Source organism: Uloborus diversus, chromosome 6, assembly GCF_026930045.1.
Source record: "Uloborus diversus isolate 005 chromosome 6, Udiv.v.3.1, whole genome shotgun sequence".
NCBI lineage: Eukaryota > Metazoa > Arthropoda > Arachnida > Araneae > Uloboridae > Uloborus > Uloborus diversus.
In genome coordinates, this window is record NC_072736.1 from 103,526,275 (window position 1) to 103,553,501 (window position 27,227).

Sequence of the window (27,227 nt, forward strand, 5' to 3'; positions counted from 1 at the left end):
AAGATTTTTTTCTATTTGATCCTGATTCACGGCAAAATAAAGAAAACTCTTTAAAGCGAAGAAAGATCGTTAAAATATTGAAAATTGTGAATGATACAACTGAAAGAGGAGCACAATTAATCGACAAATTTTGCAACTAATTTACCGAATATGAGTCACAAAAACAATTTATTTTACAGACCGTTTAAACTATCGGAAAAAAAATACACACTGTTGACATACGTTGAGAAAGACGTACGATTAAGGAAAGTTTCTAAAGCCTTATTTCATTCTTATTCAAAGTAAAATCTTTAGATGATATAAATTAATTATAAAGATTAATTTTAGTGCTACCTCACTGTAAAAACATTTTGCAAACCTAGGAGAAACGATGTACTGAATCTGAAGTAAAATTTCGAAGATTTGTGGGAAAATTATCAAAAGTGTTAAAGTTCAACTGCCTAGGGGCACGTGTTATTATTGACCGATCGAGTTCAAATTTTGCACACGTTACTTTTTATTATAGTGTCACAAAACTAGGGGGCGTCACTTGTTGAATTCCGAAATTTTTTTCCCCATATAAATAAGGACCACCCTAATATATATATATATTACAAAAAAAGTGTCATTGCATTATTTGCTATAACTGCTGATCCCATCATGTCCCCACTCTGAAATTTTTAGGATGTATTTATTAAAACATATTAAAAAACATATATATTTTTTAAAATTTTTGAAAGACACTAACTTTAAAAAAATTTAAATTATAAATTTTAAAATAAAAAAATAATTAAAAATTCAACAGAAATATGCAAGTTGCATGTCAAATTAAAGCTCATGCAATTCTCTTTAAAATGAGCTGTTAACCAACTGTATTGACTCCATAGAACTAAAATTGTAGCATTTTTAAGCACAAGAGATGAGTAAAAAAACGTGAGATTTTACACACTTAAAAAATTAATAATTCATTAACCGATTTTTTTTTAAAGTAGATCTGAATTTAGAATGTCAAACAGTATAATCCCTGAAAGTTTCATGAAAATATGAGATGGTCATTTTGAGTGATTGGTTGATTTGACATGGAAAGACCCCATTCTAGTAAGTTGGATATTTAATAACGTTTGAAAATCTAGTGGCTTAGTAAAAACATAAAAGACTAAATCAGACTATTTATTTTCCAAACACATGTGTGAATAAAACATTACATACAAAAAATTCAAAAATGCAGTTGTTGAGAAAAAGTACAAATATAGACACCAAGACCAACTCCAAAAAGAGAACCACATCGTTAAAAAATGATCTTCACGAGAGAGCAACACAACTAATAACCAACAATAAATGACCCACTTCAAAAAATACTACAGCAAAAGTTTCAAAAAGTGACATTGTTAAAACATGTTCCGTTTCATTCACGCTTCTTAAAAAGTTCATTTAAGTTATCAACAGCCGTTGCATTGTGAATTGTCTGTGGATTAATGGATCCTTCTGCTCCGTGAACTTTTTTTTCTATTTTCACTAATATCTCACTGTAATTCCTTATTAAATCATGAGGGCGTGAATGAGATATTAAGTAGTAGGTCGTAGGATCAATGGTGTAGTCACCTTGAACTTTTTCCGCAAGCTTGCTGGCTTGTCGTAGCCAATCAGTTTCCTCGGTATAAGATCCGTAGAAAGCTCTGAAAGAAAAAGCATAAAAAACTGGTCAATGCGAAAACAAAGAATATATGTTGATTTCAAGATCAAAAAGTAAAAAAAAAAAAAAACTACTAACTTGTATGAGTGACGTCACTATGGACGTGGAGGGGGGGGGGGGAGTGGTCTGCTCCGAGTGTCAACCTTTTAGAGGGAGACACCCAAAGTAAAATTGCAATTTTTTTTTATATGTACTTTAACTAGCTTTGGTAATTGGCTTCGCTCGGATTTTAAATGCAGCACGTCCGGCCAGGATCTAAAGATTATTTTTAAAGTAGCAAACCAATAAAATCGGTTCTGTGTAGCCTAAATGCATCTTAAAAGTCCATTGTTCCTTAATACAAACAAAACAGCTGAATACAGGGTGTTTCTGAACTCTTGGGCAAAACTTTAAGGGGTGATAGTACATATCAGGACAAACAATATAATGGTAAAAATGAGGGTCCCAAACATCTTCTGAAGGAGATTGGCGCATTAAAAGTTTAGGATCAAAAACTTCAAATGATCATTATAAAAACGGAAAAATAGGTCGATTCGTTTGCGGTTTTGGCTAAAATTATTCTTTTCATCAGTATTTTCTTGAAAATAAATTTTGAAGATGTTGTTTCAAAATACCGATAGAGGGCGCTTTTGACTTTGGAGTACAGATGAAAACAATCGGAAAAAAACGGAACATTTCAGAAAAAAAACTTTTTTTCCGAAGAGGCTTATTTTCACTCCGGAAAAATTAAAAAAATGATTTTTTTTTCATTTTTTCGGGAAGTTTTAATTGAAAAGTGATAAGAAATTTCTCATACTTTAATTCTGATGAATTTCCTCCCCCAGCCCCTCTTTGTATGTCAAAATATTGTCTAACTTTGATAATGCAAGTTGTTGTATGCTAATAGAATTTTCATATAGATCAAAAAACATTTAATACTTTTTGCAAAAAAAAATTAAACCAATATCCCTAGTGAAGAATTTGTTTTCCTTCTTCATATAACAAACGAGCATATCTTTTATCACAGAACTATGTTTCTGCTGACTGTGCGAACCAAATGTACAGGGTGCGGTAAGTAATTAGCCATGTAACTTTATTTTAAATAATAATAATAAATCACAAAAAATGATATGAGATGACTTTTAGCAATTAATAAACTAATTGGTTTTAAACTGGCTGCCTTTTGAAGTTATACAGAGGTGCAACTGCTTTTTGCAATTTTCATTCAAGGGCCGTAAGTCCTATAATCAATCGTATTCCCTATGTGTAGTTAAGGTAGACCATTGACTCTAAAACAGAGCATACAGTGTAATAAATGAGATTCAGGTCTAGAGAGGAAAGTGTCCACTCTAAAGGTGATAATATGTCAAAAAATAAAAAATGCGCCTTTGCATCACTCTTGTCTTTTTGGCCGTATGAACTGGTGTGAAGACAAATTGAAATGTCCAGTCTACATTGCTGTACTGAAGTGCTCTTAGGTTCACAGAAGTACAACCGCTTCTAAAATGTCCTTCTGGTACACTTTTTTGATTCATTTAATGTCCCTCATCCAAGAAAAACCAGATACATTTCTTTTGTCGCTTGTGCTGATTCCATCACAGACAATTCCTGACTCTCGAATTTTGTCAATGTTTAATATTTTCTAAGGTGCTTGGAGTGTCTACAGACCAAATCTTATTGTTCTGGGGGATAGGAGATTATGAGCTCTGGTTGAACGGTAAATCAGTGAAAGGTATCTCTTCCAGCGTGGACTTGCGATTCGTTTCAAACGTTTCTGGCATCTTTCGAGTCATACAAATGCCTGAACTTTTTGAATCTCGTAATATTTCTGTTTGAACTGTTTTTGCCCTTAGTCGCACTTGTCGGTCACAAATTACCGTCTTACGGAGAACTTTTCTCGTGGACCCAAGGGTTTCATTGAACTCACTTTTGGATGACCTGACGATTGACTGAAATGTTCACTGTTAGTTTTTGTACACTTTCCGGACATCGACTATCATTTCCAAGCTACTTGAAGTGGCATACCACATCCAATACTGTTTTGCCGAGGCACAAAAAGTAAACGAACTGTCGTTCTACTTGGTTAAACAACTTTTAAATAGCAAGTCTTTAGCTTAAAATTGTAAGAAAATCGAAAAGCAATACATAAAATAGGAGATATGTGGTAAATTATTTTCTAATAAAGTCAGAGATAAAAAATAAATAAGACACTAATTAAAATTAAATTACTTGTACATTACTTCCATTCGATGATGCAATCTTTGTCCGAGGGTTTTTTTTTGGGGGGGGGGAGGGCTGCTTACCGTGTTAAACTCAAACTGAGATATTGCGTTTTAAAGTTTCCTCTTCCATATATTTGATTCATATGTCTTTTTTTTTTTTTTTCAGACTAAAAAAAAAAAAAAATAGTTCCTGATCAAATGACCCAAAAACTTTTTATTTATTAAGTTAAAAACGAAACAGAGAAAAACTTGGTTATAATAACTCAGTTTTGTTCAAAAGTGCAGGTATGACTACTTTTACTGCAGTGCTTCGCACTTCCGTATAAAGCGAATTATAAAGTCTCCAGTTCCGTGTAAAGTCCGTTCCGTATAAAGTCTCCAGTGTGAGTTCCGTATCAAGTCTCCAGTTTATGTTTTGGTTCAGCTTTAGAAACCAGTACGCAGTTTTGGTTTGAGGTTTTTGTTGGAAAGAAAATTTTGAGTTTTGATTTGAACTTTCACTGGATTGGAAAAAATCAGGCTTCAAATTGCTTTCATTTTCAGACAGACAAGTAACATTGTAAGTTAGGGAAATCATACCTATGTTTTTTTCATACAATATTAATCATGTTTGAAGGTCAAAAATTACTATTATTTCAAGTGTCAAAGGCAATCTAAAACAGAAAATGTAATTTTCATGGTTAGACACACCTTACCCAAATTTATTGATTGGAGGACAATATGACTTATTTCTGGTGTTTGATCAAAAAAGCTCTCAGTTAAAAAAAAATTCTAATTAAACTTACCTTAATGTGTTTCTGTCAAGCAGAAGATGTGTGGATTGCATATATTTTTTAATGCTTAACCCTATATATGTTCCAAGAAACACAGAGCTATTAAGAAACCCTATTTTTAATCACAAAAAAATCAAATTTTTCCATTTTTTCCAATTTTTTCTGAAAAAAAAACCAGTAAAACACCAGGTTTTTTTTTCCACCACTTCAAAATTTCCGGAAATGTTACGTCTCTACTTTGGAGTAACAAACAACTATTTTTTACCGCTATTTTTTTTATCTCAGATTTGTTTTCTAATGCTTGAACTTAAACTTACATTTTCAGCTCAAAATCAGAATCATTGGACACGATTAAGCTGTGCAAACTGAACTGTGTTCAGAAGTTGAAATACAGTCTGTCACAAAAAAAAGAAAAAAAAATACATTAACAGAAAAGGAAGCGAGCGATCTTTACGAAACTTAAAATGGATATGGCGTATGACAAGATAAAGAAATGAATACAAAATCAGAACAAAAGATTGTTTTATTAAGAAGTTATGACACAATAAAGGCTACAAAACCGTAAGCTGAATGGCCTCCTCTAGCAGCTATACAAGACAAAACACGGCGTGGTGTGGAGTGACATAGGTTACCTATGAACCTTGGGACTAAATCGGGATCTATCGTTGAAAATAACATGCCTCCTGTCTGTCACAATCCATCTAATCAAGCGCAGCGAAAATCCAATCCATCGCACTGGAACGCCGGTTCGAGATACCAGCGTCTTTCAGTATACCCAGGATTTGTTTTTCTTGATACCATCAATTTCTTGGAAGGTGTTAAAAGGCATGAAACTAATGTTAGCGACCTCGTTGATACGGTAGTGACCGCTCTTATGATGTGCGATTTTCGCGCTTATTTCTGTTTTTAGAATGCCTTAACCAACTGCAATGGAGTAATTCATTTATTTTTACCTACACTAAGTGACTACCATATCGCTCGGACCGAGGTGGCGACAGATATGCTCGTACAACCAACCTGCTTCTCTGAGATCTCTTGTACGTCCCTTTAAAAAGTCCAACAATTGTTCGTTTCCAACAACTGTATACCTATCAAAGGTCGTCCTAGTCAAAATAGCATCCTTACAACTCGACAGTCTCGTTCGAAGTGCCCTTTGACACAAGCTTTCACAGTTTCAATCGTACTTATCTGCGCATCTTGTAAGCGCATAGCGCGCTTACCCTTTCCTCACTGGCGATGAAATTTAAATCATTTCTTAACAAACTACATTCCTGCCGAGTTTGTTGGTTGCAGCTCAATTAATTCCTGACGCATCTATTTTTATGTGACAAAGTGTATTTCAACCTTTAAAGACAGTTCAGTTTTCATTACTTAATCACTCCCAACAATTCAGATTTTGAGATCAAAATTTAAGTCCAAGCATTAGAAAACATTTAATAAGATTCAAAAATAGCTGTAGAAATAGTTGCTCGTTATTCCAAAGTCAAAAGCGCCCTCTATCGGCATTTTTAAACGACATCTTCAAAATTTATTTTTAATGAAATAGTGATGAAAGGAACAATTTCAGCCAAAACCGCAAACGAATCGACCAACTTTTCCGTTTTTTATGATTATTTGAAATTTTAGACAAACTTCAATGGCGCCTATTTCCTTCGAAAACGTTTGGGACCCTTAGTTTTGTCATTATATTGTTTGTCCATATGTGTTCTATCCCCCCTTAAAGTTTTCCCAAGAATTCAGAAACACCTTGCATAAGTAATTTTTGATGACAATTGTATCAGAATTAAGTCATAGTCATTAATACGCGTCAGAAACGACTAGATTTGTACCTTAAGTCAGATAATTGTTAGAAACGAACAAATTTTGTACTATTCCATTTGAAAATAGTTCGTATTTAACATGAGTTAAATATCTAATGTGTACATTAAAGTGGGGCTACTTGGTCCCGAAATTTCATACTTTTTGCGAGTTTTACACTGAAGGCTTTGTTAAACCCATAATGTGAACTGATAACCTTGTTTTCGTCACTTTTCAGACATTCTGCTACCACCTAAAGCCTTTTTTAATCAAAAATTTTAGCTCTTTAATTTTTTTTTAAATTGGGTTCAAGTAGCCCCGCTCTGGGGCTACTTGCTCAGCAAATCCATTACAAAAAGCTCTAAAACAGGTGGCGGTATCAAAAAGGACAAATACTTTGAAAAATAAACTCAAAACGTACATTCTAGTGATCAAACTATTTGCATAAATTGCAAATTATTTATATAAATGAATATAAAATCAACGTATACATAAAAACAGATTTTCATGCAAGCATAATTTCTCAAATAGAAATATAATCTAACTACAGCTAAAACCGATTTGGTTGTATTAATTTTATGTTTTCCATAAAACATTAAAAAAAATTTTCGTTTGGGGGGGGGAGAGGGTGACACAATTATCGCCTCGAGGGTCACCCATTCTAGGTACGCCACTGCTTATATTAAAACTGAGTTCTCGTTAAAGTACTTGCTTTAAAAATACAGTAGGTGTCGCCTAATGTGATCGGAATCACGAAGTCCCTTAACACTTGTTATGTTAACACACGTTTAAAAAGTCGGATTTTGTAATCAGCGTCTTCGTTTATTGTTATCACTTTTTCAAAAACTTTCAATTTTTTTTCCCGTTATTGTTCCTCAATTAACAGAAATACATAGGCAAACCCTGACGAGACTTTCTGTGTAGCATTTTGTGGTTTTCAATAGCAGTTAAAAAATTTTCTAGGAATGAAGCTACAGAAAGTTCGCCCCCAGTGATCACAGACTCCCCTTAAGAAAACTTTCTTTTGCACCTAAAAAAATGCAGTCGCTGGACATGGCGTTGATGTAGGACCTCCATTGTTGCCATTGCTTTGTAAACTATTAAAGAATTGTGTCGAGATTGAAAACAAAGTGAAGTTAAATTTAAACAGCAAGCAAAACCATGCTGGAAAAGATAGAAAAACTGAATGTGCTTTGAAACTGGTTTACGAATGTCAGGGAAAACGGTCATATTTTACTTTACCTATTATTATGTGATTAAAAATAACATAATTTAGCTTTAACTTTTTATAATACAGACATTTCCATTCTGTTAATTTAATAATTTATAATTTGAAAGTGCGTTTAGTTGAGTCACTGTGATTTTATTTTGAGGTTGCCAACATAAATTCACCTTAATTGGAAAAAAAATCATTATTTTGTGTCTCTTGGATTCTTTTTGGTTATTTTTATCAGTTGGTTATTGTTATCAAATTGTATTTGTCCCAAAGTGATCACATTAGGCTGCGCCTATTTAAGTGTAGATTGAATCATATAGTTTTTCTCAGTAGCTGATTATTGCATTTATCGATATATTGACCGTTTACAAAGAGAAGGCTCTTGACAACGCCTTCGTCATGTGATATAAGACGATTTTTTTTCCTTTTTGCTGCTTTCAGAAGAAGGTTTTTGATCATAGTATTTTGTCGTAAGAATAGCATTTTTTAAATTTCAGTATAACGAAAGTAATTGCAGACACGCGAAAAAAGTGACATAGGAGGCGCAAAGGCTTTTTCTAACATTTAAATGTTCGCCAAAGTTAAGATTGCCTCATTTACAAGCACAGAAATGTGTCTACCGATCACCCCCTCTAAACTAAGCTCTGCATTCAAAAAGGCGGAGCGAAGTGTCTTTTTGCTGTGACCGCACAATAGTTAAAGTATAATGGCAATTTCGCTACTAGTATTTGTGAAATTTTCAAGAAGCAGACATTAGAGAATACTGAAAAAAACGTACCTACGATAATACCTTGATCTTTGCAATTTTGTAAATCCATTACTTGTTAATGGGTATCTCAATGACTTGGAATTTTTATTTTAATTCCTTACCTGGCGGCGTAACGGGCAGCTGGTTCATTCACTATTTCTACCTTCGGGTCAACAGGCTGGGGAGCTCTCTTGGCATGTTCCTCAGGAATGAGGAACGCCATCGAAAACACTGTAGCGCAACTTGCTCCATAGCAGGACTGAATTCCTGTCCTCACAGTTGTTAACCAGTTAATTTTAAGTCCTGTAACAGATTTTAAAATAAAATAGCGTTAACTAAATTTCATTACATTGGGGTCATCCACAAATGATGTCACACTTTTGAGACGGAAGGGCAGTTGCGAAATTTTGAAAGCACGTGGCAAGGGAGGGAGGAATTAACAAGTAGTGTGGTACCACACAAAAAAATATTGCACATTTTTTTCTAATAATACTATTCAAATCAAGTGTCCGTTCAAATGTTTCGAAATTTGATTTACGTTACTGGTTTGTTCTTTCTTTGGGAACTAAAGGATGGTTCAATAAACCACATTAATCAATTTTTCATTATAAATTGTTAACAGTAATAGGAAAAAATTCTCAAATTTATTTTTTACATAAATATTATTAGTAGTATTTTAAAAGCTTTACAAAATTTACTATTCGATTAGGTTTTGATTTGTATAAATGAATGACTTTGCTAAGCAAAGTATTATCTAATATAACAGTTGTATTGAAATACAGTTTCACTATTCAAAACTTTCAAAATCTTATTGTTTTTATGGATCATCAATAAAGTTTTCAATATATTAGTTATAAAATTAAGTTGACATTTCCATCATTAATTATTCGTTTGTTGTAAGCCTGATGATAAGAATAACATGCATTGTTAATAATGTTAGCTTATTTTGTTTTTATCAAATGCGTTATTGGGTTAAATTTTGACTTTTAGGTAACACAGTTTTAGCTGAAGGAATGTAATAAATTGTATTTTTACTATTATATTCAAATATTTCTGTGTTGAATATATTTTAAAAAATATTTGTAGACCACGCATACATTTTTGAATGCACAATTAGCAACCCGAAAATAAATTCCCAAATTGCATCAGCTCAAATATTATAAACGGCAAAAGTGATAATAAAAGAAAACTCAAAATTTTTATCATTTTCCCTCAATGCCAATAGTATTGAGTTATAAATGTTTTACAAAATGTCTTTATTTGATTTTACACTGTTAAAACACGTATTAAGACAAACAAAAAAAACTCATTTTTTATCACATCACGTACTCGAAATGGCTCCGAAACAATGTGGTTTGGAACTTAAAACCAAGAGTTCTTACTTTTGACCTATACCTCCTTCTCAAAAATGATTCAACATGTTTTATTTTTCGACGTATAGCTCTACTCGAAAATGATACAGCGGGTGCTCATTTTTGAGACTTTCGTATTCTCAAACCGATTCGACACGTTCTCATTCTTGAGACAGCCTACTCAGAAATTCTGTGCTTATTTTTTAGCCACTCTTGTTCTCGACGTTTTCTCATTTTTGAGTTGCCGCACTGCACTTGAAAGTGATTCAGTCTGTCCTCAAAAACAATGGGGGGCGGGGGGGCGGGGGTGCATTTCAAAAGTAAAAACTCCTGCTTTTCAATTCTAAACCAAATTGTTCGGGGTCGATTTCAAGTTAGTGATGTACTTAAATATAAGCAATTTGGTCTAAATTCTAAGAAACCTGTTTTAACAGTGTAATAATCAAATTTAAATTTTTCTCTTTAATTTTCGAAAACTGTACCTTTACTTATAAATATTACCTTCTGAGTTCTGTCCTTGGAAGTATTTGTAAAGATGAGGGTAGATCTCTTTCTGGGCAGCCTCCAGCTGAGGTCCAGCTACTGCCATAGTCAGCCAGGTGCTATTGTCATATAAGCGGTCTTCAAACTCCTAATCACAAAAGTTCAAAACGATTTTAGAAGTATACTTAAATGATGAGTTAATACAAATAAACATGTGTTTTCTTTTCTTTTTTTTTTTTTTTACAAAAGTATCGCCCTCAGCGAAAGGTTTCAAATGAGAGAAAAATTTGTTGCATTATAGTAACATAATTCATTATTTCATTTCAGTATATAAGGTAACAACGGCACCAGTAACAGACATGCTTAAGACATCGCTCTCAGGTTAACTAAATTTTCTGAGCCTTTTAATTTATTTAGACTTTTTAAACCATTTTCCTCTCATGCAACAGCATCTTATCTAACGCTTGGTTGCTTCTAGGTCCTCTGAAGTAGTTAATTCTGTTTTTATTTGCTCAATTTTGAAAAAAAGTCCGACCTCCAGTAACAGACACCGAAAAAATCTGATCATATCCAGCAACAGATGGAACGATGAAAAGATGACTAAGGAACAAAATTATTCTCTTTTATCTTCAAAATGTGCATAAGTTCCTTATTTTTAGATCCACTTGCTTATTAAATTCAAATGAACATTCCACCACTGCCTTGTTAATTCCAACTCGCTCATAAAATTCACTCTGATAACACTAGATGGTTGTATCGTATTCATGGGTCGCAGCAACATCAGTTTCCACCCGCTTAAAATTCTTATTATTTAAATACAAACTACTGTCTATTACTGGTGCCGCTACATTAACGCTCATTTGCAAGAAGGGTGCTGCAATACGAAGAAATGAAATTTTAGAGGAGAAGCGTTTGAATTTTAACTCTTCGAGAAATTTTCTGTAAGAAAAGTAAATTTGCTGTGCTCTCCAGTGGTTAATATTAGAACTAAAAATTTGTCATTATTTTCTAAAGAAAATAACGTATTTTTTCGCCCTTTAAGCGAAAAAAATAATAATTTCGTACGTTGGTACTCTTTTTCCAAACGAGTGATACTTGCCTTGTACGTGTTTAGTTTTTTAGAAGGAATCTAGTTAAAATATTCCACAGCTTCAATAAACGAAGAAAAAAAAAAGGAATTTGATAAGAATTTATAACGTTCACAATAATCGCTCACATTTTTTTTATGGAAAGAACTTTTCTCATTTTTGCAAATGAAAGAATGAAAACTTTTGGGAAATATTTTGAAGTTTACGTTCATAATTTATTGAAAAATGCAGTAAAATATTTTCAAGTTTTAAGATTTATAAAATTTTGTGTTTAGTTTTAAATGGGTTTTAAAAGTTTTTTTTTTTTTTCTTTTTACGATTGAAAACTTAAATTACTTAAATTTTTCAAGTCAATATTTATCAAAAAAAAGATAAAAACTCAAGCAGCATTTAATGGCAGGATAGTGATTATACGTGATGAAGTATAAAATAATAAATAAAAGATTATTTCGGGGTTTTTTTTTTTTACAAAAAACATGTTTTTTTTTTTTTTTTTTTTTTTTTTTTTTTTTTTTTTTTTTTTTTTTTTTTTGTGAAAAAAAAAGTTTCAACATTTTTACAAAAGTCAGTTTTTTTTTAAACCCTTTAAAAAAAATTTTTCATTCATATATTCATGAAATTATTCAACAGAAGAGACTTAAATTTGAATGTTTTAAAGTTTATTTGTTAAAATATTTCATTACTGATATTGATTTTATTTTTTATAGAAAACAAAAAACAAAACTAATGGATGACTAATCCAATGACTCACAAGTACAATGGTTTTCATGACTAGTTAAATTCATTTTATCCAGCTACGAATTCTGCAGCCAATGTAGATTTTCAAAATACTGATGCAAATTAAATCATTATTGCTCTTGCTTCAAAGCTCGAAGCATAGATTAGTTTGAAAAATTTAATTTGAGTTTCCCCGTTGTGGATTTATAATAATGTTACGCCTATAATTTTTTTGAAATGAATCCTTCTTAAACTTCTTAAAATTGTAAAGATACTTTCTTGGTTTGTAAAATAGTTTCAATTCACAATTTAGGAGCTAATAGCTTTCATTGGGATGTATTAAAGTTTCTCCTATTGTTAACTCTATTTGGACACATAGATACAATATAAATGAATTGTAGAGAAATGTAATGCTTTTTTATACAGACCAACTAGCTTGTAACGAGAGCGAAGGGACAGCGATATTTGATCGTTATAAACGAGTGCTCGTAAAAGACGGGTTTGTGAGAAAAACAGTAAAAACTCAAACACATTTGCTTTGAGTGATTTTTATTAAAAAGTTTTAAATGCATAAGGCATTAAGTAAATTCTCATGCTTAAGAAAATAATCACTTCAACATATTGTATTTGACAAAGTTTGAACTGAGTTCGAAGTCAATAGAAATTTCATGAATCACAATCTATTGCTCGCTCTAAACGGGGTTTGCTCCTTAAAAGCAAGTAATGCTCCCGTAGACATAACATTGAACCGACCAAGTAATTCTGATTTCCTCGTTAAATACGGGTTCTCTTTAAATCGAGGCTCGTTATAAGCGTGTTGTACTGTACTTTAAACACGTTTAATTAACTTAATCAAATTATAATATTCATACTAATTTGATAAGAAGGTACGTATAAGATCAATTTTAAGAACAACCTAAAAAAAAAAACTATCAGTTAGGAATTCTCAGAAATCCTGGTGGAAAAATATCCAAAACATTTAGAACTGGCCTAGAATGAAAGCAGTAGCGGAATTCTGCCTTGCAACTGACCATGACTGCCTTGCTAAAGGGCTCTTCATTAATTACGTTTGGATGATTTTGTCAATTTTCGACCCTCCTCCCCCATGTAAGGGTAAGTAAGATTTTTCAACCCCCCCCCCTATTTTACGTAAGATTCATCTAGTTCATCAAAATAATAAAATAACGTATTTTACAATCTCACATCACTAGAATCGTTATAAAATTCACGTTTTTTTTAAAAACCTTTTTGTGTAAAGAATGATTTACTAAAAAGAATCTAGACGAATATTTTTTCAGCAAATATTTTTGTTAATGATGCGATACTTAATAAAAAAAAGACATGCCATACACAGTACGATTCTTTTATTATATTTTACGCTATTCATTCTTTAGAAAAACAAGGAAAAAAACAGCTCAACCTAATACTTTTTTACTTTCCAGAAGCAAATGAAATATGATCTCTGCCAAACCACTTGTCCGCGCAATTTCTAATATGAAATATCAACTTGGAAAATATTACGTAAGAACGGGTCTGACCCCTCGACCCCTCTCCCCCAGAGTAAGGGAAATTTTCCCAACCCCTTCCCCTCGGGGCCCTTACGTAATTAACGATTGGCCCCCTACGCATTTACATCACATTAATGCATTTAATGACCAATACTAAATGCTCTGTTACCTTCGGGAACCTGTGGATTATTTTCATTTGATGCTCTGCCCTACGTGTTACTGCTGTGTGCAGGTAAAGGGCAGTAACTGAATTTTTCAATTTTTTTTTTCTTTTGCATTTTTGTCATCTATTGCACGTTAGCTGTATTGTGCAAGCTTGCTTATTTGATTACCGCTGAAAAAAGGCGCGAAAGAAAAAGTCGAATTCCATGATTTTTCTATAGTTATTAAATCCGACACACATTCAATTATCTCGAAAACTCAATTCTACAGATACTGCCGTTTACCTGCACACGGCAGTTGTACTCCAGGAGTTTTAGGGTAGACTACTGGGAAGTAAGAGACATATAGGTCAATAGACTTTTTTTTACAGTCATTCTTTTTCTTATTATTTGTTACTTCTTTGTTCCTTAGTTAATTTGTTTTGGATGTCAGCATTGTCTTTTATACCCGTTATTAAAAATTAAAAATACATATTAATACATATTTATTGGATTATTTTAAAATTATTTTAACCTGGCATCCAGAATACAAATATTTAATTAAACAAACTTACTGTTTCTAATGGTGGAATGAATTAAATATTTATTTTTAATTCTTTTTAAAAATGTGTTTGAGCTTTTCCTTTCCAGAAAAGTTCAAACGGTTTGTAAACTATTAGACAGCATAACTTATTTTCAATATAATAAACATAATACATAATTTTTAAATTTTATACATGCATTTTCTTTCATCCCATTTTACTTATTCAAGGTTATCACAAATAACGGCTAAAACGAACAAATTCGTGAAATTTTAGCATTTTTTATTAACCGAGCTGAACTGTACCTATTTACTAAAGAACTACAAATTGAGCTAGTTATCTAGAACTCTTCGGCATTAAATATCAAAATCAATTTGTTCTTAAAGGTCTCCAGAATCATTTGAAAAAGTTTTATTTTATTTACACAACCATTAGTTTTCTTTCACGGTCATTCCCCCCCCCCCCCGCGACAGAGTCGTGTAGTGGTAAGATGGTGGTCTCTTACGCTTAGAGGCGCAGGTTCGGTCCTTGCTCCAGTCGGTGGATTTTCAATATGCAGAAAATTGACATTGTCCATGTCGCATGATTATACGGCATGTATAAGATCCCCCGAGCACTCAATAGCTTAGAGTGTTCTTGGAAAAAATCAACTCCTAGAACAATTTCGCATCAAATAGAGCCCCGGTGTCTCCATCTGTTGGGAAAACTGGGAGTAAAAATACCCGTGGGAAAAGCATACGCCGGCAGTAGTTCCAACGTGAAAGAATGGATGATATTTCTGGAGAACGCTCTAGATCTGTAGTTGGCAGTGCTCCTAGCGCAGCTCCATTAGAAAACAAAAATCCCTTTTCGACCTAAAATCCTTTCGAAAAACAGTTATTCGGGACATCACTCAAGAACTTTTGAACCAAACTTTTCTTATCTCCTGCCATATCACAGTCTTGCAGTTAAAAAGAGGCTGCTTCAATCAGGGACTGATTTACGGCGGGGCATTCGGGGCCCGGGGCACCAAAGGAAAGGGGGCACCAAATTTGTCATCTTTTTTTCTTTTTCTTTTTTTTTTTTTTTTGAGCAAAAAGACAGAAAAAAAACTCCAAAAAAGGTTTTATGATGGACAATGTGAAGAAGTCATATTAGACTCTAAGCATAGTTTCAAGGTTTTCCGTTTTTATGCAATCTGTGATAATTTGATTACAAAACTATAATTCAGGATGTCAGCCTATGATGGCATATTAAAAAAAAAATTTCTTGCTTATTTGAATACGACAAGCAAAATATTCGAGAAAGTGCAAAAGATCTTTAAAAATCTTTACTCCCTGTGATTTGGAGGAATCTTTTCCTGATGAATTTATTCATATTAGTTCAATCATCGGAAAAGAAAGTTTAATGACCGAAAAGTTAAAAAAAATCCATCAACTTGGTAAATGGATACTTTTGCCAATGTAGATACAGCCCTGAAAGCCAATCTCCAATTGTAGTGGAGAACGATCATTTTTGCTATTGAAGAGAACTAAGTGTACTTTGCGTACTCTCATTTCTGATAGTAAATTATCTTCATTAGCTCTATTATCAATAGAAGGAAGTTTGACCGCAAAACTTGGTTATAAGGACATTATAAATGAATTTACTACAAGAAAACAAAGGAGAAAACAAAGGAACGCAGAAAGTACATTATGATTCACCTTAACCAATTGTATCATAGTTTCTCCATCTGCGACTGTAAAAAATATTCTCACATGAAAATCAAAAATTTATACTAGATTTATATTTAATGATTTCTTTGCAAAGCAACTTAATTGTTAACTTTTTTCGTATGAAATTGATATTTTAAAGTTTTCTTTCTATCAAAATAATATCCAAAAATTACCTTCATATTTTTTGTATGTGGGGGGGCACCATATTTGTCAGTGCCCCGGGGCACCCTGGTGTGTAAATCGGTCCCTGGCTTCAATTGCTGCGCTTGGGGAATTTTAAGGGGGTTTGGGACACAAAAAATGTCAAATTTTACAACTTTTTTAATGATATTAAAAAAATCCATATTTTTCTACTTTAAAGGACGTTACATTCTTGTTTCTATCTTAATTAGCAAGATATAATATTTTTGTTGCATGCATTTAACTTATATTACATTAACCTTAAAGCTTAAAACGCGTTTTTCTCCATGATGCAATTTTTTTACGATTTTTTGTATTCAAACTCTTATAAGTCAAGAACTGATAAAGATAAAGTAATGAAATTTGGAGCATATCTTTATCAAACAGTTAATTTTTATTCGGCAAATTTGAAAGAATAAAACCTTTACTTGAAAGTATGATTTAAAGAAATATATATCTTCAAATTTTTCAAAATTTCTCTTCAAATATTTTCTACTTTTTTAATTGGCTCAATATTTTTTAAGTCGCCGAAAAAAATTAAAGCTTTGATATTTGGGCGTAATTTTTTGAAAAAAAAATTTTAATTGGCAAAGAATTTTTTGAGTTTTAACGATTTAAATCAATTCCATTAAAAAAAATAATATTTTTTTTAATTTAAATTTATGTTACGATTTTGCTTCTGAATAGATGATAAATCAGTGCAAATAATTTCAAAACTGTAAACTGTTTATTTTTATTTATTTATTTATTATTTATTTATTTTTTTTTTGAATGAGTCCCAGACCACCTTAATACTATTACGTTTCACATGCTTTCGTATATTACAGGGTGTCCAAAGTTTGAGTTAACATGCGTGAGATTTTTACGCTTTTTAACGGAATTCTGTGAATTTCATTCATTAAGCTCGCGAAATCCTGTTATCGAAACGATTTTTTTTAAGTTAAGAATAGAAATATTTGAAGTTGATTAAAATAAAACAAGCTAATTAACGAAAAATGTTTTCATTTTTCAATACACTGTCTACGGATTAGGAAATAATTAGTAATAGGGAATGGAAACAAAAATGTCTTCAATAAAAGAAAAACTAAAATGTGGGTAGGCCAGTATTCTAAAATCAATATCAAATTTTACAAATTTTCTTATTAATAAGAAGAGAAGCAGAACAAAATGCATACAAGTACGATCAATTATTATCTGAAACATAAAAGTTACTTTTATACATAAAGGGAAGTTAATAAAAATGTAATTTAAGAGTAATTGAACAAACAACTTACATGGTGTTTCTTTATAACCTGGTACTTAGGACTTTCAGTTCTTCTAAAAAATTTAATTGGGTGGGTTGCTGCCAGTCCAAGCTGCAAAAGATAAAAATAAGATTTATTAATGTATATATTTTGGGCATAAGTATAAAAGTACAAAGTTAATAACTCATTTCAACCGTTGTTATCACGTAATGCCAGCAAGACGCTAGTCAAAAAGTGAATGACCAACTCCGACTCTTGGAATTTTGGGTACACCGACACCGCTTCTTTACTCATAAATAAGAGCGGTTCAACCACCGCAGTCAAGGTAGAGCCTTTTTTAAAAATTAAATACGCCATCCCTTTGTACATATTCAACAACAATGTTAAATTGAACAAATTATGGGATGACATATGTGAAAATTTACAAACAGCCCACATGGGCAAACATTCAATTTTGGTATATTCAGAAGAAACTAGAAGATCTCACTTATTACTTTAAATGATAATAACTAGAGTTTTATCAGTTTATAAGCACAAAAGTAATTTTCGACTTGCACCAAAATTTTACAATGTTATATCACATTTTAAAAACTGCATGTATAATCAAATGCTTTAGTCTTCGATGGTATTTTTACCTAAATTGAATAGACTGCATGTACTACAAAGTAAATATATTACCAGATAGGTGGCGTTAAAAGCGGAGCAAATATTTCACAGTTTCATTTTGCACCACCTTCCAATGCATATATTTCACTCTGGGATACGTATTTGCAAATTTGAAAATAATTTATTAAGTCTTTGACACAATAACGAATAAAAAATAAATATAATTACCAAAATTACAGAGAACACACCAAGAATGATCTTCATTGTCTAGAATAATAACGAAAACTTAATCAGTCATAGACACTTTAAGTGTTAAAAAAACATGAAATATTTAACATTTTAAACTGATAAATACATGCATCTAGTTTTTGTAAATCAAGAGTTGAAAATTGCTATTGCAATTAAAAATGCGTGATTTTACTATATTTTTTATAAGTTTGTAATGAATTACAAGCATATACCACGCGTTCCTGTTCAATTATTGGCTATTACAGATTAATGAGCCCATAACAAGGACGAAACTTCAGTCTCGGGACGTAATAACTAGACTGTTGGTATATGCAGGTAGTATTGCTTTTGCTCTGGCTAAAGCGCAGTAACTTACAGTTCAATGGATTGTCTAAAAATTGGTAAATTATGTTTCTTTTGTGAAATCTAAAATTACTTAATTTTACAAATCCATTTCAAACTGAATTAATAGCATTAAGCAACATGATTTATGATTTACTGTGAGCCCGCTTAATCGCGTAACGGATAAGCTAATATCCTACTTATACGAATGTAACTTCTCGCACCCGAATATTTTCCCTTAGACGCAATGTTAAAAAAGAATAATTTCCCCGGACATTCGAATAATATTAATCAGCTTTAGTAAGCATTTTTTTTCTGAGAACCTTTTTGAATAATCATTAACGCATAAAATATTTTTTGCCAACAACAGACGAAGAAAATAACCGTAATATTACAATGTATCAAAACATTTCCACTAGTCTTATCTAATTTCTTTTATCGTTGCCATTACAATAAAACTATAGTGATAGCGCAGTCGACAATTAAATTGAATGAAACAAAGAAATGTGCACATTTCAAACGATAATATATTGATAAAATTAAATGTAAAACAAGACAGACGAAGAGTAAAAAAAACACATAAAAATGTTCTCATAAGATCTCGAGCAAGCTATTCACTATTTTTGATTTAAAAAAAAATGTTTAACAAGAAGTTCCGTCTAGAACTAGACGAGCCTACTTTCCCGTATACCCATACTACTTTCTAGTACCTGATCAATATTCTCAAAAATAGCTAAAATCGCAAATTTTTTCAAACATATTTTTTTTAATATTTTAAGCTGATTTCTAGGAATAAAATATTCCTTACTTTTCTTCAAAAAAACGAACAAATAAAATAGCAGCACCTTTTAAACAAAGCAGCTAATACACTTCTTTCCATTAAAATTTTTTTTTAAACAGCTTTCAAAACGAAAAAATAATAATAAGTTCATTAAAATAAATACATCATATAAAAAAAAATCGTTTCTTTTTCCCCTGTTGCCGAAAATAATTTTTTAAACGAATTAATGCACTTACCAAAATAAAAAAAAAACAATAAAATGTCAACTTAAAGAAATAATTTTCATTGTCAAAAAAAAAAAAAAAAATCGTCTGCGCATATTTTTCGAGTTTATTCACCGAAAACTAAATACCTAAATTAAAACTTTATCGTGAAAATAAAAACAAATCATATCAACAATAATTATTTCACAGTTAAAACCACAGCAGCGGAGTCGGAGTCGGAGTCAATCTCATTTTGGGATAAAAGAGTCGGATTCGAATATCCAAGAATCGGAGTCAGTCATTTGTCCTCCGTGTATAAATGTTTGCCAAAGCTACGAAGTCAGAGTCGAAGTCGGGGAGTCGGAGTCCGATTAATTGTCGGGAACAGGAGTCAGAGTCGGTGTCAGGTCCCCCTAAATTCTCGGAGTCGGAGTCGGGAGTAGGTCGTCAAGAGCTATTTCCAACAAAGTTTGTTTGAAGTAAATCCGCCTTCAAGTACGGAATCTACATTGACTTTCAGTTTCCCCGTAGGCGCTAATGTTAAGGGATTTGAACTGTTCAAAATTGAACCGAAAATTGTTCAAATCAAAAAGATATCTTATATACAAGTTTTTATCAAAAGCTTTTTCCTACAAAGTTTGTTTGAAGCAAATTCGCCTCACAGTTCGGAATTGCTTTGAATTTCCCCGTAGGCGCTAATGTTAAGTTTTTTTGAACTGTTCAAAATTGAACAAAAAGTAGTTCAAATCAAAAAGTGAAATATGGGAATGAGGTTTCCTCGCCGAGATCTTTCGAACAAAAAAAAAGTTTGTTCGAATCGGACTATTCATTCAAAAGTTATTAGGGGGGGACAGACAGACAGACCGACAGACAGACCGACAGACAGACAGACCGACAGACAGACCGACAGACAGACCGACAGACTTTTTCCCCATCTCAATACCCTACTTTCCAATTTTTAATTTTTCAATATTTATTTAATTATTTTATTTATTTTTGACTTTTTTTTTGTTTTTCACGATATTTTTAAGATGCATTAAGCCTTCTTTCATGCTTTTTTCTTCTTTTTCTGACTTTTACTGGGAAAGTAGGCTAAAAAGGGTACCAAAATATTCATAGCCAAAGATTTCATAGCTTAAGTTTTAAGTTACGGTTTTAGTCATTTTCATTCGTACCTAAATATATATCCTAAATATTAAACCATTTGTTGTTTACTTAGCTTGCTTGAAAAAAATTTTTACCAGTAACGTTAATTAGTTCTTTTATATATCTATTAAATTATTATTATTACGTTTTAAGGCAAATTTCGTAACTTTAGAAAGGTTAAAAAGAAATTCTCCGCTTGATCATATACCCCGCTAAGTCGAATAATATTTCTTGGAACAGGTGATATTTGATTAATCGGGGACACCACTATTATGAGTTAAATTAATGATTAGACTTCAGTGAATTAACTCTTTCACAAGTCCCTTTGAAAACAACTCTCTCTTCATCTCGCTTTACTTTTTTCGGAGGATAAAATAAGTTGATTAATCTTTTTTCTTCCGCGTGAAACTGTGTCCGTTAAAATGTTTTTAATTTTTTGAGAAGTAATAAGTTTCAAAGAACTATGCAGGAAAAAAACAAAAGCAAGATGTTAGATGAAAACAGCAATAATTTCACGATAAATGTAAAAATGCGGACAAAGCACCAAACTCCACTTGAGAAATCAAAAATATTAAAAAGAAACTAAACAACAATCAACTGAAATTAACTTAGAAGGATTTCTAATCGCTGTTAGTAACTATTGTTTAGTTCTGAGCTCCGTTGCATTATTTCGATCCTAAATATTTCTGTCATATTGTAATGAATTTTAACTCAAAAGTTGAAATTTTCATGTTTATGATTATTGGTAGTTAAATGTAACTTAAATTTTTATTCTGTATTAAACTGTGAAAACAAACTTGAGTTTTTGTTTTTACTGCTCTTTTTATTTAATATTAAAATCATTTCTCATTTTGAAATAATTTCAGTAACCGATAAAAATACTGCTCAGTTAACCAAAAGACATACTTTAAACATTCAAAATTGGTACTGATATCTACAAAAATATTTTTTCTTCTAGAAAAGTTAATTTTATTAATAATAAATTTTAAATGAAGATAGCAGAAAATATATTATTTATAGGCATTGATAATTAATAATTAGCATCAAAATAATTTAATGTCGTTTTGTCCTTAAGAGTGAGCATGCAATTAAATATGGAATAAGCACTTACCTTTTGTTGAAATATGCAAGCTAGTTTAGCTTTTCTAAATGGAAAGAACCGTTTGGATTGTAACAAGAGAATCTGAAACACTGGGTGAACAGTCCAACGCTTAGCGAAATCTGCTTCGCAAAGAACGAGTAATGTCCAAGACGGTCAAACACGCAGCAATGAGAACTTGCAAGATCAGATCGTCTTTATATACACTGCCGAAAATAAAATAAAATACTGATGACGCGTTTTCTAAGGTCAATATCACCAATGTTTAAATTGAAATTCCTCTGTCGGGTAAACAACCGACTGCAGGTACATTCTAAACAAAGGAGTTAATTTGTTTTTCCTGCAAAAAGCACCCGATGGGGCGTTTTTCAATTATTGAAATTCGTCCAAGTAACAATTATTAGTTTCGTCATGGGGGCAAGTTTACAAATATTTACGTATTATTTTCCCCATGTCTGGAAACTTTAATTTAAAATTTTTTTTTTCTCTTTTTTCATTTGTAATTGAAGTGAAAAAAACTTTGCTACTGTCTAAGGGCCAATGGTTCTTTGATAGAGGTGACCGTGACATTGTGCGTACAATAACCTTCGCATTATTATGCATTCTCGGCTTAAAATGTAAGCGTTTTTAAAGTTTCATTGATGGCGATTGTAGTAACTAAGGAAGACTGCAAGGAGGGTTCATGGTGCAATTTGTGTCATTGAAAATGTTCAAGTTTATTTACGAGTTTTTCTCTTTTCTTTTTTTTTTTTCCTTTTTAGTGTCCACTGTGTGACCAGAACTTACCTTCATGAAGAGGGGGTTGTTAAAACGTCCTTACATGTATATAAAGCAGAGAAGGAAAGTCGGAGAAAAAATGCCGGCTCCGACTCCAACTTCTTTACTCCAAAATAAGTCCAACTCTGACTCCACAAGCACTGTCAGAGTTGCGAACTTTAGAGAAAAATGGCCAACTTCGACTCTGAGAATTTTAGAGTTTTCGACTCTGACTCCTTTACCCCAAAATCATTCTGACTCTGACTCCGTAAGCACTGTCAGGGGTGCGAATTTCGGGGAAAAGGGCCGACTCCGGGAATTTTAGAGCCTTTGACTCCGACTCCTTTGCCCCGAAAGCAGTCCGACTCCAAATCTTCGACTACGACTTCACAACCCTGATATTAACTACGATTGGTAATAGTGTTAAAATCGTGGAATAGGGAGGTTGACCATTCAAACCTGTATTTGCGCTTGAGAGAGTCGTTTCGTGGGGATGATCCCCGGCTGAAAGCCACACGAGTGGTGTCATAATGTAAAATGTTGAAAAAGATAGCAATCGAGAGAGTATATAGAGACTTTTTTTTCTTTTTTTTTTGACCAAAAAGTTTTTGCCCTCATGCCCTTGTTATCACGATAGTTAAAGAGAAGTGCAAAGTCTAAAGACTTGGGGAAAATTTTTAAGTACCACATGATTTTATTGTCTACATGTGCAAAGCGCGGGAAAGATGTTAAATTCCTCATTGAAACTCACTAAATTTGGCGATTTTTGTTATACATTCGGCAAAGTTAAAACTTAAAGTTCGATAACGAGGACAAATAATTGGTGCAGTTAGAAACATGATTTACTATGCTTTTTCAGCAGCTACTATTTTATTTATTCATTCATTTGTTTTTGCACCATTGTACGGTTTTTCTGGTTAGTGCTCCAGGGGAGTGAGACATTTCTACTTGAAGAATGGTCGTTCCTGCAATTAATCATGTATCTAATCAAACTGAACAGCAATATGTGTATATACAATTAAAAAAAAACAATACATGCGCATATTAATCAACATTTCACCTCAAGAAGTGGAGGACACCGGGGCAAGTTGGCTACAGGGGTAAGTTGGAGCAGTCCTCATAGTTTTCCTGATTAAGGTCAAATGGCGGCAAAAGCTTCAAAATTCATTTTTCCTTCTTTTCTCGAGTTGCCGTTTGATAGCAATGACGCAGTGCAGTTGTTATTTAAGATATTTCTTGTTTGTTTTTACAATGGTGTGTAATTTTTCGTTGGCTCTTTCATTTAATAATTTCTGACATTCATCTTAATAATTTCTATTTTACTTTCGTTATGTTTCATAGTGTTCGGTTAGGTTTCTTTTTTAACGGTAATTTTAGAAATTCATTGTGCTTATTAGGTTATGTTGATAGGGGCTCCCCGATGGGAGGTCACTGTGACCTTCCGAAAATCTAATTGTTCAACAAATTTTGTCTGATGATTCAGAAAAATGTAGGGTTATATTTGACAAAACTGCCATAATTCGACGAAATTAATTCCATTCGACAAAATTATCCACATTTATCAGAAAGACAATGGAGTCGTTTCTGAAATCTTAAAAGTATTTTTTTTTCCTCAAAGAGTATGTTTAAAAATATAGGATCTGACCATTTTTTAAATAATTTGACTAAGTTTAATATTCAAAAAAAAAAAAAAAAATATTTTAATCAATGCGCTTTCATTGTTTACGCTTCTGCCGATGACATCACTAATGATGAAGTGCTACTCACTGACGCCATTCACAGAGCACAAAATTTAATTCGCCTCTTTACTCACATATATTAGCAACGATATTGTTTATAGCAAGCGTAGAGAGCAATATTTAATTCACTTCTTGATTATTATAAAGTGGAAACGCGGTAGACAGATGCGTATAGAAACGAATTAAATATTGCGCTCTGCGCTAGTGACATCAATGAATGGCATTTTATCACATGTGATGACATGTGCAGAAGTATAAAAAAGGAAATTAAATATGCGCACGGATTAAAAAATGTATATTTTTTAATATTAAACTTTGTCAAATTATTTAAAAAATGGTCACCCTATATTTTTAAGCATGCTCTTTCAGAAAAAAAATAAAATTCGGAAACGATAAGAACATTGTTTCTCAACCTTTTTTGACCAGCCAACTGGCAAAACCTGTTTAAAAAATGTCGCAGACCGGTGACGTGTTTTTTTTTTGGGGGGGGGGGGGAATGCATTGCTCAAACATGTGATTTTTTACGGACCTGAAAGGTTTTTTCCCATTTTTACTTTTTTTTTCCAAAAAATGAAAAAAAAAAAATTCGACTGGAAGACTGTTAAACGCCAGTGAAACATTTTTACGAACGACTAATAAGGAGTTTTTATTTTCCTTTTTCCAGAAAATATAGCAATAATAATATTAAAATAAATATACAAATAAAACTTTACCTGGTGTTAAAGAATTGCTACGAAAAATATTTAAATGTTAATAATAAGATGAATATTTTTTGTAATAATTTATATAGATAATCAACATTAATGAAAAATCATAAAAAAACACAAAAATTAATCACAAAATTCAAACAATGTATATTGTATAGGATACTTTCTATTATCATGTTGTTTATTCTTTTTTTTTTTCAGAGAAAATTTTTTTTTTTTTTTTAATAACGTGGGTAAGAAAATTTTCTGAGAACTGGTGCCGGTCCTCCGGACCACCGACTGAGAATTCTCATTCTAGATCAGCTATTCTCAACTGCTAGACCAGTGGACTGGTAGTGGTCAGCAGAAAAATTTGACCGATTCACAGAGTTTTTTTGCTCGTTCACATTAAAATATTTCCTAACCGAAAACCGAAAAAAAGAAAACTCCATAATAGTTATAATATCTTATACGACATCTTTTGAATGAATTTTATGATTAATCGTACTTTCCTATGCTTTTTCAGAAATGTTTTTTCTTTATGTATGTTATCACAATAATTCCCTTATTTCTGTTATGTAACACTTTTTTCGCGCTAAGTAAAGTTTTATTTAAACATTTATTGTTATTATTATTTCATTAAAAAAAAGAGAAAAACTCTTTCTCGGCAAAAAATTTTCTTAAGTATTTAACGGTCTCCAAGGCAAAAGCTTTTTTTTTTTTTTTCCTGCAAAGAAAAGAAAGGGTGGTCACCGGTTCGAAACAAAAATTGACACATTTTTAACAATTCAAAAATGCAAGTTTAATAAATTTGATTAAAAAAATCATCGCCGGTCCACATTTTTTTTTTTTTTTTTTCAAAAGCCCTCGTCGTCCGTGGGTCAAAAGAGGTGGAGAATCGCTGTTGTAGACTCGTTATCTTCCCCATCTCGTCAAGCAAGTGAACAGAACTGGGCAGTTTTCGCAAAAGAAAGGCAAAAACAATTTAAAAAACTGCTCACTTGAGTATTTCAATTGCTGCCCAAAAAAGAAAAAAAGATCTGAGTCGGATAACGTTTTTTGCAGAATGAGAAATATAATATTCAGACAAGTCTTATTATATTTATTATTTCTCGTTTGGGCGTACGTTCTTAAAAAGAATCCGTTGAAACCTGTGATTTCTGTAGAACACGCTAGTGCAACAGACGGTTGGTTTTATGATCTGTTCTAAACGGGTGATTTCCTCCCAAACTTCTTAAACTAGTAGAGAGTATACATGTAAAAAATAAAACAACATTATTAGAAAGCTCTTCCACTTAAAACTTCAATTATTCTGCGAAAATAATAATAGGAGTAGGATAATATTTTTTGTTGTCCGCGGAACATAGTAGATTATCTCGGAGAAAAAAAAGTACGTATTATATTTATTATTTCTAGATTGGGCATAAGTTGTGGAAAGGAGTCTGTCTGAATATGTAAGAGAAATATACAAATGGGATAGGTGGACTGATTCGTTATTTGTTCTAAAAGTTGTTTCAGACTGTTTCCTCTGAAGACGAACCAAAATATCGCTGAGCTGGAACTTCAACTAAGGTGCAGAAAAAGAAAAAGGATAAGATGGATTACCTTTCTGAATGGAATGAGTAAAACAATAGCATTGAAAGAAAATAGTGCTTTGTCACTGATGGTCAAAAACTTTTAAAGTAAACTGTTTACAACTTCCGTTGAAAAAAGCAATTACTGATCTAGGTATCGCATTTTAACCTTCAAATCTTCAAGCAAACTGTTTACGTAAAAGGTAAATGACACAAGAAATTCCTTCACCTGAGAGATGAATGGTACGAAGTCATTAAAAAAGGAAAGAAGTTAGGACATAAGTTTCGAGGGGGATTTTTTTTTTTTTTTTTTTTTTGCGATATTTTGTATTACGGGATTATGACTAACCAATTAAAATAAATTTAGGAACATCTTTGAGCTTTATTTCTCAATAGAGTGCGATAAGATGAGTAAAATGTTGCGTAAATCTCGATTATTAAACAAAAGGGACATAGTGCAATTTACCTCTTAGGGACAGATTTCCCATCGCAAAAAAAATAAAATAAATAAAATGAAATTTAAAAAAAAAGTGCACCATGGACAAAATATATTGATATATTAATGTGATCAGAATTTTCACACTAAAAATCCGCTCATATCACTAATGAGGAGAGTGGAGGACACGGCTCAATATTTCACTGAATTGAAGGTTTTCAGATCTCACTTGAAAAATATTTTTGAATGAAACTTCCCTCCCCCCCCCCTCCTGTT

General features: G+C 32.1%; 1 protein-coding gene across 1 annotated transcript; it reads right to left on the minus strand.

Moving 5' to 3' along the window:
- Positions 1-1,162: 1,162 nt before the first annotated feature.
- Positions 1,163-21,916, minus strand: LOC129225088 (uncharacterized). The gene is made up of 6 exons (XM_054859642.1): positions 21,773-21,916; positions 18,190-18,228; positions 17,386-17,466; positions 10,261-10,390; positions 8,530-8,710; positions 1,163-1,655 (listed from the first exon to the last, which is right to left on the minus strand). Exons 2-6 carry the CDS (start codon positions 18,223-18,225, stop codon positions 1,385-1,387), a joined length of 699 nt encoding a protein of 232 aa, XP_054715617.1. The 5' UTR covers positions 18,226-18,228; positions 21,773-21,916; the 3' UTR covers positions 1,163-1,384.
- Positions 21,917-27,227: the final 5,311 nt, after the last annotated feature.